This window comes from Phyllobates terribilis, unplaced genomic scaffold (assembly GCF_046119375.1).
Source record: "Phyllobates terribilis strain yellow unplaced genomic scaffold, ASM4611937v1 Scaffold_11__3_contigs__length_659146591, whole genome shotgun sequence".
Classification (NCBI taxonomy): Eukaryota; Metazoa; Chordata; class Amphibia; order Anura; family Dendrobatidae; genus Phyllobates; species Phyllobates terribilis.
The window spans coordinates 149,152,674-149,164,828 of record NW_027362771.1 but is presented as its reverse complement, the minus strand read 5'-3'; the positions used below and the strand labels follow the sequence as shown (position 1 = coordinate 149,164,828).

Sequence of the window (12,155 nt, the reverse complement as noted above, 5' to 3'; positions counted from 1 at the left end):
GAAATGGGCAGTGTTGAGGTCCACCCAGAACTGGCAGTAACCAGTGGGACCCAGCCTACACCCATCTGATGTGTGGCAAGTGTTTCCATAAGTGGCCTTCATGAAATAATTGCAGCCAAAAAAAAATACCTTCAATATGGAAACAAGGCCAAGCAACTGAACTATGTACGAAAACAGAAATCAAGGTGCAGAAAAATGACAGCAGATGCTTTGGACTGATGAGTCAAAATTTGAAATATTTGACTGTCACCAAAGACAGTTTGTTTGTTAAGGGACTGGAGAGTGGTACAATTTTCTTGCAAGCTGGGGCTGTATGCCACCAAATGGAGTTGGGGATTTGGTCAGAATTAATTGTCCTCAGTGTTTAGAAATACAGGCAGATGTTTATGCATCATGCAATACCATCAGGGAGGGTTGTGATTGGCTCCAAATTTATTCAGCAGCTAGAAGAACAAGGATTCCTGAAAGTGATGGTATAGCCTATAAAGTGCCCTTATCATTGTCTGGGATTACATGAAGAGACAGAAGGATTTGCTCAAGTCTTTATCCACAGATGATCTGTGGATAGTACTCCAAGATGTTTGGGTGGTCACACCAAATATTGATTTGAATTAGATTTCTTATTTTAGCAGCATTTTTTCCACACCTGCCTAAAACTTTTGGACAGTACTGTATTACTATATTTTTTTAAATGTAATGTCGCGCCAGGCCTGCTGATCAAAAGAAGATCCGCGAATGTCAGCAGTAAAGAGGCAGTACTCCTGCTACCATGCAGCAGTCACAGGCCACTGTCATGGCCAGTAGAATGGGACATGTGAATTGATTCTCACCAACTCTATTAATGTGCTATCATTGTGCTATTACAGATATGATGTAGCCATATATTTATTTTTTTATTTTTAGTATTTGTAAAAATATATATATATATATATATATATATATATATATATATATATATATATATATATATATATATATATATATATATATATATATATATATATATACATATATACAGTGGTGTGAAAAAGTGTTTGCCCCCTTCCTTTCTTTTGCTTGTTTGTCACACTTACATGTTACTTATCACAAAACAAAATATTTAAATATTAAACAAAGATAACACAAATCCATACCTACAGGGCCCTGTGTGAAAAAGTGATTGCCCCCTACACCTCATAACTGGTTGGACCACCCTTAGCAGTAACAACTGCAATCAAGCGTTTGCAATAACTGGTAATGAGTCTTTTACAATGCTCTGGAGGAATTTTGGCCCACTCATCTTTGCAAAATTGTTGTAATTCAGCCACATTGGAGGATTTCTGAGCATGGACCACCTTTTTAAGTTCATGCCACAGCATCTCAATCAGATTAAGGTCAGGACTTTGACTAGGCCACTCCAAAGTCTTAATTTTGATTTTCTTAAGCCATTCAGAGGTGGACTTAAGCCATTCAGAGGTGGACTTGCTGGTGTGTTTTGGATCATTGTCCTGCTGTATAACCTAAGTGCGCTTCAGCTTGAGGTCACGAACAGATGGCCAGAAATGCTCGTTCAGGATTTTTTGGTAGACAGCAGAATTCATGGTTCCATTTACCACAGCAAGTGTTCCAGGTCCTGAAGCAGGAAAACCGCCCCAGACCATCACACTACCACCACCATATTTTACTGTTGGTATGATATTCCTTTTCTGAAATGCTGTGTTACTTCTACGCCAGATGTAATGGGACATATACCTTACAAAAAGTTCAACTTTTCTGTCTTCAGTCAACAGAGTATTCTCCTAAAAGTCTTGGTGATCATCAAGATGTTTTCTGGCAAAACTGAGACAAACCTTTATGTTCTGTTTGCTCAGCAGTGGTTTTCATCCTGAAACTCTGCCATGCAGATGTCTGTTTCTTATGGTGCAGTCAAGAACACTGACCTTAAGTGAGGCCTGCAGTTTTTTGGATGTTGTTGTGGGTCTTTTGTGACCTCTTAGATGAGTCGTCGTTGCGCTCTTGGGGTAATTCTGGTCGGCAGGCCACTCTTGGGAAGTTTCATCACTGTTCCATGTTTTCACCATTTGTGGATAATGGCTCTCACTGTGGTTCGCTGGAGTCCCAAAGCTTTAGAAATGGCTTTATAACCTTTTCCAGACTCCTAGATCTCAATTACTTTGTTTCTCATTTGTTCCTGAATTTCTTTGGATCGCAGCATGATGTCTAGCTTTTGAGGATCTTTTGGTCTACTTCAGTTTGTCGGGCTGGTCAAGAACAGGTGTGGCAGTAATCAGGCCTGTGTGTGGCTGGGGAAATTTAACTCATCTTCCCGAAGATGTGATAAACCACAGTTAATTTATGTTTTAAGGAGGTCAATCACTTTTTCTCACAGGGCCCTGTAGGTTTAGATTTCTTTTTCGCTTAATAATAAAGACCTTCATTTAAAAACTGCATTTTGTGGTTACTTGTGTTATCTTTGCTAATATTTAAATGTGTTTTGTGAGCTGAAACATTTAAATGTGACAAACATGCAAAAGAATAAGGAATCAGGAAGAGGGCAAACACTTTTTCACAGCACTGTATATATTTTGTTAGGCTCCTGACAAACGCAGACCCCTCCTTATACCAAACTCCATAGATGCCACAATTGCTATTGACTATGGCATCTAAGGGATTAAACAGCCAGGGTCAGAGAATGTTCCAATCCCGGCTGTTTCAGTAGAATGTTGGCTGTTTCAGTAGAATGTTGGCTGTTTCAGTAGAATGTTGGCTGTTTCAGTAGAATGTTGGCTGTTTCAGTAGAATGTTGGCTGTTTCAGTAGAATGTTGGCTGTTTCAGTAGAATGTTGGCTGTTTCAGTAGAATGTTGGCTGTTTCAGTAGAATGTTGGCTGTTTCAGTAGAATGTTGGCTGTTTCAGTAGAATGTTGGCTGTTTCAGTAGAATGTTGGCTGTTTCAGTAGAATGTTGGCTGTTTCAGTAGAATGTTGGCTGTTACAGCTGACACCTGCTGCTGATGACACAGATGCACCTGTTCTATGCACGGAACATATTATTAGGTGCTCTTCTGGTAAGAACGACAATTGGGTATACAATAATAGTACAGTACCTTGAAAATGTATTCATACCCCGTGAACTTTTCCACATTTTTTCACGTTACACACACAAACTTAAATGTATTTTATTGGGATTTTATGTGATATACCAACACAAAGTAGCAAGTATTTGTGAAGTGTAAAGGACATAATACTTGGTTTTAAAATAATTTTCAGACTTTTTATTTTTAAAATAGATGCATTTGTATTCAACCCACTGTAGTCTGTACCCCTAAATAAAATCCTGAGTGACCAATTGCCTCTAGAAGTCACATAATTAGTAAATTGAATCCTCCTCTGGATCATTTATTCTCAATATAACTACAGCTGTACTGTGAAGACCTCAGAGGTTTGTTTGAGAACATTAGGGATCAAACGGCATCATGAAACCAAGGAACTTAGAAAACAGGTCAGGGATAAAGTTGTAGAGAAGAGTAAAGCAGTGTTGGGTTATAATTAAAAAATAGCCCAAGCTGTGAACATCTCACGGAGCATTGTTCAATCCATCATCCAAAAATGGAAGGAATATGTCACAACTGTAAACCTACCAAGACATGGTCTTCCACCTAAACTGACATCCCAAGGAAGGGGAGCACTAACCAGAGAAACAACCAAGAGGCCCATGGTCACTCTGGAGGAGCTGCAGAGATCCACAACTAAGGTGGGAGAATACACTCCAACCTGATCATATACTCCACAAATCTCTTTTATGGAAGAGTAGCAAGGAGAAAGCAATTTTTGAAAGCAAGCCATAAGACGTCCTGTTTTCAGTTTTCAAAAAGCCATGTAGGGTACACAGCTTGCATGTGGAAGAAGATGCTCTGATCAGATAAGACCGAAGTAGAATGTTTTGGGAAAAATGCTATGTGTGGCAGAAAACTAACACATCACATTACCCTGAAAACACTATCCTCACCATCAAACATGGCGGTGGCAGCATCATGCAGAGGGTATGCTTTTCTTCAACATGGTCATGGAAGCTTGTCAAGAGTTGATGGCAAGTTGGATGGAGCTAAATGTAGCGCAATCCTGGAGGAAAAACTGTTATAGGCTGCAAAAGACATGAGACTGGGGAGTAGGTTTACCTTCCAGCAGGACCACCCTAAACATACTGCTAAACATACTGGCAGAGCTACAGTGGAATGTTTTACATCAACGCATATTCATGTGTTTGAATGGCCCAGTCACAGCCCAGAACTAATCCCACTGAGAATCTGTGGCTAAACTTGAAAATTGCTGTTCATAGAAGCTCCTCATCCAATCTCTTTGAGCTAGATTTAGTTTGCAAAGAAGAATGGGCAAAAATGTCAGCCTTTAGATGTGCAAAGCTGGTAGAGATATACCCCAAAAGACTTGCAGCAGTAATGTGATCCTACAAAGTATTGATTCAGATGAACTGAATATAAATGCACATGACAATTTTCAGATGTATATTTTTTAAATATTTAGAAAACCATGTATCATTTCCTTTACACTTCACAAATACTTGCTACTTTGTCTTGATATATCAAATAAAATCCAGATTAAAAACATTTAAGTTTGTGGATGTAACTTGAAAAAATGTGGAAATGGTCACAGGGTATGAATACTTTTTCAAGGCACTGCATGTTTATTTGCGGGTAGATGTTAAACCAGCTACTGATTCCATGTATGTGCAGATAACTCAACAAGCACCTTTAGTTTGGCTACAGAAAACTTGCCAGTGAGATGTAAAGTATAGTTTCTGATTAATGTTACCATTGAAGAACATGTGATGTGTCATTATTTTATTAGGAAAAGTCCCGTGATGAATTGAAAGTTAAGCTGAAGGCCCAGACAGACTCTGCAGCTAAAGAAGTTCTGCAGCTTAAGGCTCATCTGACGGAAAAAGAGGAGGTAAGACCTTTAGTCTCTCTTCTATATGTTGCTGAAGGCAAACAAGTGTTTTAATCAAGGCTGCGTATCTGCTGAAGTTCTGCAACAGTCTATTTTAGATTGTTCTTCCCTCTCCGATCCTTTACATTTATGTAACGCTTGAACAGTTGCAGTCTGTGCATGTTATATAGGAAGGAATTTGCCACTTGCCTCTGCTAATACCTCAAGATTATGGGATTTAAAAAAAATTGTCTTAATTGGTTTAACCATGGATCAAGCCGTGTTTTCCAGTCTTCCATACCAAGTGCCATAACTTTGTAGTGGTATGATGACTTGTTCTTTGTTTGATGAGCTGTATTTTCCAGTGGTAACATATAATTTATTGATCAGCATTTATAACTTTTCTTTTTGCTGAATGCAGATAAATGGTCATTTGGCCATTTATTTTTAGTGTTTGCTCTTTCCCTGATTACTGTGTAGTAATAATAATGTGTTACTGGAAAGTATAAATCTGTTGACATTTTCAAGATGGCTTAGTTGGCCTAAAGCAGGGGTCCCCAACCTGTAGCTCAAGAGCCACGTGTGTCTCGCGGGCCCGTGATGTGTGTCTCGCGGGCCCGTGATGTGTGTCTCGCGGGCCCGTGATGTGTGTCTCGCGGGCCCGTGATGTGTGTCTCGCGGGCCCGTGATGTGTGGCTGTCTGCCAGCTTGATGCATTAGCACCAGGTGTAGCAAACCGCTATTAAGAGCAGATCTCTAGATGTTGCCTTGGTAGCCCTGCACAAAAGAGCAAATCTGAATGGGGTAAGATAGGAGACCCTGGATACTGCCTTGGTGAGATTTCAGTGGAAAAGCTTTGGCTGTCATTATACCGGTAATAGGGGGCTCTGGGTGTCACTACTGTGAGTAGGGCAGGATTTGGATGTGGCTCGGGCCCCTCTCTGAGCTGGATGTGGCTCGGGCCCCTCTCTGAGCTCACCCTCTTTCATAGCTGAATGTGACTCTCGAGGTCAGAAAGGTTGGGGAACTCTGTCCTAAAGCAAAGTTTATTAGCTACATATTAATGTTTTAGAACCTATTTTTAGGAATCCACCAAGCTGAAGACTGAAATACAAGCTATTAATGAAAAGCTGCAGTGCTCAATGCAAGAAAAAGAAAAACTTCAACAAGAACTTCAGACACAGATGAAAAAGATCCAGTCGTCTTCTGAGGAAGATAAGAAAAAACACCTAAAGGATATACAAACTCTTAGTGGACAATTAAAGGAGAAGGTATTTGCAATTTACTTTTACACCTTTTATTTAGCATATGCTTTTTATCCACTCCATAGTAAAGTGTTATTTTGCCTTTTCACACAAGCTCTTATAACCTTTAAGTAAATCTATAAGTGTTGGAAAATAAATTATTGTAGATTAGTATAAATTTTACTTTTTTTGGTGCAAAATCACATTTGCTCCTACAATTGACTAATGGTGAGGCTTCCTGTAGCGATGACCCTGCTCCACCGGCACCGCCACATACTCCGGTAAGCTAAATTTGGACTATAAGACGGACCCCTATTTTCAAATTTAAAAATTCTTTTTTTTCCTATTTTCCTCTTCTAAATTTGAGGTGTGTCTTATATTATATGTGTGTATATACTCCATATATATGTTAAATATATATATCTCATTCCCCTGCCGGCCCCCCATTGAGATTAATGAAATATAAAAAATCAACATATTTGCTATCGTCGAGTAAAAAAAAAAGTCCAATATATCAGAATATAAAATTATTGAAACCATACATTAACGCCTTTATGACCTTTGGATATATTCATGTGTCCAAGTTCGCATCCCTGCACTCCATGCGGACTCCGGCGATGAGCCCGCATGTTTTCGGGCTCATGACAGCTGGTCTGATCAGCTGTCGTGTGCCCCTAACAGCCGTGGGTGGAATCGTGATCCACCCGCAACTGTTAACATGTTAAATGCCGATGTCAATCTCTGACAGCGGCATTTAACATGGCGTGGCGGAAGGACTTCACTAGTCCCGCCCATTGGTGCCCATGTCACATGACCGCGGGTCGCCAGTGGGTTGGCATGACAACCCGGGGTCTGCAGGAGACCCCTGCAGCTGTCATTGCCGGGGTGCCCAGTGGTCGGCGCTCACAGCAAGTGAGCACTTTTACTATACACAGCAGGGCTAAAGTCCTGCTGTGTGCAGCGGAGGCGATCGAATGTTCGCAGCTTCTAGTCTCCCATGACTATTGAAGCAAGTGAAAAGTAAAAAAAAATTTTTTTTTAAAAATATAAACATATAAATCACCTCCCTATTCAAAATAAAACAAAAAAAAAAAATCAAATATACACACATTTGGTATCGCCGAGTTCAGAATCGCCCGATCTAGCAATATATAAAAAGAATCTGATCGGTAAACGGCGTAATGAGAAAAAGAATCAAATCCAGAATTATGGTTTTTTTGGTCGCTGCAACATTGCAATAAATTGCCATAACAGGCAATCAAAAGAACGTATCTACCCCAAAATGGTATCCATAAAAACTTCAGCTCGGCACACAAAAAATAAGCCCTCACCTAGCCCCAGAATCACGAAAAATGGAGACGCTACGGGTCTCGGAAAATGGCGACTTTTTTTTTTTTCACCACTTAAATTAAAAAAAGACCCCATACTTGTTTGGTATGTATTAACTCATAATTACCTGGATAATCATAATGGCAGCTTAGTTTTAGCATATAGTGAACACGGTAAAAAAAGCAAAACAAAAAACAATTGTGGAATTGCACTTTTTTGTCAATTTCACCGCACTTTGAATTTTTTCCTGTTTTCCAGTAGACTATATGGTAAAACAAATGGTGTCGTTCAAAAGTACAACTCGTCCTGCAAAAAACAAGCCCTCACATGGCCATATTAACCGAAAAATAAGAAAAAGTTATGGCTCTGGGAAGAAGAGAAGCAAAAAATGAAAAAAACCTAAAGTGGTAAAGGGGTTAAACACCAAAAATAAAAATTTATTGAAATTCCTGAATTGCTGCTTTTTGGTCACCACACTTCCCCCAAAAATAAAAACACAATAAAAAGCAATTAAACTGTCATATGTACTCAAAGATGGTATCAAATGTCAACTCAGCGCACAAAAAACCCATCTGCATGGATGGAAGAATAAAATCTTGCGGGTCTCAGGTCATTTTTACTATACAGTCAACCTCGTAAAAAAAAAAAAAGCTCAGTGGCGCAAGTGCATTTTTTTAATTAGCATTTTTCCTGTTTTCCAGTACATTATATGGAAAGGTGAGTGGTGTCATTTACAACTACAACTTATCCTGCTGAACACAAGCTCTCATATGGCTATGTCAGCGGGAAAAATGCAAAAGTTATCGCTCTTGCAAAAAGCGAAGCAAGAACCGAATGTGCAAAAGCGAAAAATTTCTTAAGTGGTTAAAAAGGTGGTAATATTCTGAAACATTTGGCACCCTTGTAGAATCCTGTTTACATCTGAATCATAGCTAGTTTGTAATGGAAGCCACAATGTTATCATTATCTATAATCTTATCATGGCGCCTGCTGGACCTCAGACCTGTATTGGGGTCGGTTGGATAACACGGAGGTTTCCGTAATTTTTGACTGGAGGAATATTTCTGCATTCCGTGTTATTCTGCCTGAATGTGCTCCAACACAAATGTGAGCCTAGCCTAATATTCAGTGTCTTCCGCTGTATTTGCTCACTGACCCTGCAATGTCTTTGCAGTCACTCATCATGTTTTGTAGATTTTGAAAACCTTTTATTGCTTTGATGAATACCATGACCATGATCATTCACTACAACAGTGATGATGCCAAAAGGTCATTATTTGTAAAAATGTACAATTAAAGGGAATTAGTCTGTGGATTTTTCTGTATGTACTTATGGGTGTCTATTATTCCCCATTTCATGCCATTATTATAAATAGCCCAAAGTTTCATAGTTTTTACTCAATGTTCAGAATTTTGTGTTTCAGGTGCAACAAGAGGAAACACTACAGCATCAGGTCACAACATTAATTGGGGATCTGACGTCTGAAAAAGGAAAACTGTCTGATTTGCAGAAAGCCAGTGACGGCCTCCAGGAAAAACTGGGGAACCTACAGTCAGATATGTACGGAAAAGAGTCTGAAGTGTCCGCCCTTCGACAAGATCTTAAAGTATGTCTGAAGATTGTAAAACAATGTCCTCTTGCCCAAAATTGTATTGGACAGACTTAGGTGTAATCGAATCAGCTATAAAAACGACATAACCTTTTCATATAAAACAAAATTGACCAACGCTTCCTAGCAAAATGAAATAAATAAAGGTGCAGGTTGCAGTGATGGCTGCGCGAACATACAAAGTAACAAATACAACCGTACTCTTAGGGTGCTTTCACACTGCGTTTAGGTAGCCGTTCAGTGTCTCCCGTCAGAGCTTGCGTCGGAACCCCCCGCAAAACGGGATTCGAATCTACTTGCTGATGGGGCCGTAGACTATAAAGGTGCCGGCAGAGCGAACATGCGCTCTAACGTGCATCATTTTCAGGAGTATACACCTACTGGTGGCAGACAGCCAGATGCAGCCTATTACGTCTAGGTGTCTTTTTCCAGTAGGCATACAGGTCTCAAAATGATGCACATTGGAGCGCATGTTCGCACTGCCCACACCATTATAGTCTACAGCCCCTTCGGCTATATGTCCGAATCCCGTTTTGCAGGGGGTTCGGACGTAAGCCGACGAGAGACACAGAGGGTACCTGAACGCAATGTGAAAGCACCCTTAGTGCACTGATGTGTGTGTGAACACTGAATATTTGACAACTCAATTACTGCACTGTAGACTACACTTATATAGCTATATATATAGTTATATATTTATGTAGTCTATGCCTAGATTACCCGGCTTTGCTTGGGCCTATTAAGTTTCACTGTTTGTGTGTGGTTAAAAACTTTAAGCCAACATATTTTTATTAAAGAAGTTGTCCAGTACTTTATATTACCCCCTCAAATTATCCCCCCGGGGGCCCCTAAGAATTTTTGTAAATACCTTACGTTGCTGATAATGCCTGTGAGCGGCGCTATCGGTGGCCGCTCACAGGCATCACGTGACCCCGCGCTGACAACACAACAAGTGAGGCGTGACTCAGCGCTGGGGTCCCCGCGGTGGCTGCTGGGTTGTGGGCTCACAGGCAGTATCTGCAACGTAAGCTAATTACAAAAATCCTTAGGTGCCCTGGGGGGATACATTGGGGTGGTAATCTAAAGTACTGGACAACCCGTTTAATTATGCACAGAAATTTTACGTCTTTCTAATGACATCCTGGAGAGATTTAAAGTAATATTTGATTTTTTATTGTTTTTTTTTTGTATGTAGAGAATGGTAGGTCCTAAAGAACTGGAACCCAATCAAAAACCTTCCAAAGTGCATTCTTTACCTATGTGTCAAATTTTGGGCAGTTATTTATCCGTGCATAAAAAAGAGACCTCAGACAGCAGAAATACATTTTTACATATACAAAGATATAACAGTGTGTTCACCAAATACCTTAGCGTGCTCAGTGTGTGGTTGTATTTGTGTGATATTATATGTTAAGACCTTTAATCTTAACCATGGGGCATAACACGACACTAGTTAGTGCTGATGCAGTAAGCACACTTTGTTAAATGAGCTTGGAACAGTTTAGTCTTTTCCACCTTCATCTTTTGACAGAAAAGTGAGAAATGGAACACAATAAAAAACACTTATTGAATATCAAATAGAAGTACAAAAAGACCTGAGGTGAAGGGAGGAAAATCGTTGATTATGGTCTTTTAACCAGTTCAGGACCAGGCTATTTTCTCCCCTGACCAATCACAATTATCACGTTTTATTGTACATGTGCTTTTAACGGCTCAAAAAAAAAAAAATCTTGTTTTGGATATTCAAAAATTTTTGTCTTTTTTTTCTTTCTTGATACATAGGACTTGCTTTCTGTAATTTTTATATTCCTTTTTTTTTCTCTGACATCAGGGGAAAATGTATAGAAACATGGGAAATACATGTCTATTTTTTTTACTTTTGGATTACAAAGGACCTAAAAAAAAATCTTAAATAGTGTTCCTCATACTGTGGAAATCATTGGACATATTTGTTTGACAGAGGCACTGCTGGAAATCAGACTGGTGGTGTTTATTTTATTTTTTTTTCCTTTTTTATTTATTTATTCATTTAGTTCACACAATATGGTCTTAACCCCTTCATGACATACAGTACAGACCAAAAGTTTGTACACACCTTCATGACATACAGTACAGACCAAAAGTTTGTACACACCTTCTCATTTAAAGATTTTTCGGTATTTTCATGACTATGAAAATTGTACATTCACACTGAAGGCATCAAAACTATGAAATAACACATGTGGAATTATATACTTAACAAAAAAGTGTGAAACAACTGAAAATATGTCTTATATTCTAGGTTCTTCAAAGTAGCCACCTTTTGCTTTGATGACTGCTTTGCACACTCTTGGCATTCTCTTGATGAGCTTCAAGGGGTAGTCACCGGAAATAGTCTTCCAACAATCTTGAAGGAGTTCCCAGAGATGCTTAGCACTTGTTGGCCCTTTTGCCTTCACTCTGCGGTCCAGCTCACCCCAAACCATCTCGATTGGGTTCAGGTCTGGTGACTGTGGAGGCCAGGTCATCTGGCGTAGCACCCCATCACTCTCCTTCTTGGTCAAATAGCCCTTACACAGCCTGGAGGTGTGTTTGGGGTCATTGTACTGTTGAAAAATAAATGATGGTCCAACTAAACGCAAACCGGATGGAATAGCAAGCCGATACAAGATGCTGTGGTAGCCATGCTGGTTCAGTATGCCTTCAATTTTGAATAAATCCCCAACAGTGTCACCAGCAAAGCACCCCCACACCATCACACCCCCTCCTCCATGCTTCACGGTGGGAACCAGGCATGTAGAGTCCTTCCATTCACCTTTTCTGCGTCGCACAAAGACACGGTGGTTGGAACCAAAGATCTCAAATTTGGACTCATCAGACCAAAGCACAGATTTCCACTGGTCTAATGTCCATTCCTTGTGTTCTTTAGCCCAAACAAGTCTCTTCTGCTTGTTGCCTGTCCTTAGCAGTGGTTTCCTAGCAGCTATTTTACCATGAAGGCCTGCTGCACAAAGCCTCCTCTTAACAGTTGTTGTAGAGATGTGTCTGCTGCTAGAACTCTGTGTGGCA

General features: G+C 39.8%; 1 protein-coding gene across 7 annotated transcripts in view; it reads left to right on the top strand.

The window, feature by feature from the left end:
* The window catches only part of EEA1 (early endosome antigen 1), a 126,761-nt gene that overhangs the window by 100,267 nt on the left and 14,339 nt on the right, over positions 1-12,155 (top strand). For all 7 annotated transcript variants that reach the window (XM_073651658.1, XM_073651655.1, XM_073651656.1 and 4 more), the window contains 3 exons: positions 4,844-4,945; positions 6,010-6,195; positions 8,922-9,104. In XM_073651658.1, coding sequence (XP_073507759.1) covers positions 4,844-4,945; positions 6,010-6,195; positions 8,922-9,104 — 471 coding nt within the window. The remainder of the gene's footprint in view (positions 1-4,843; positions 4,946-6,009; positions 6,196-8,921; positions 9,105-12,155) is intronic.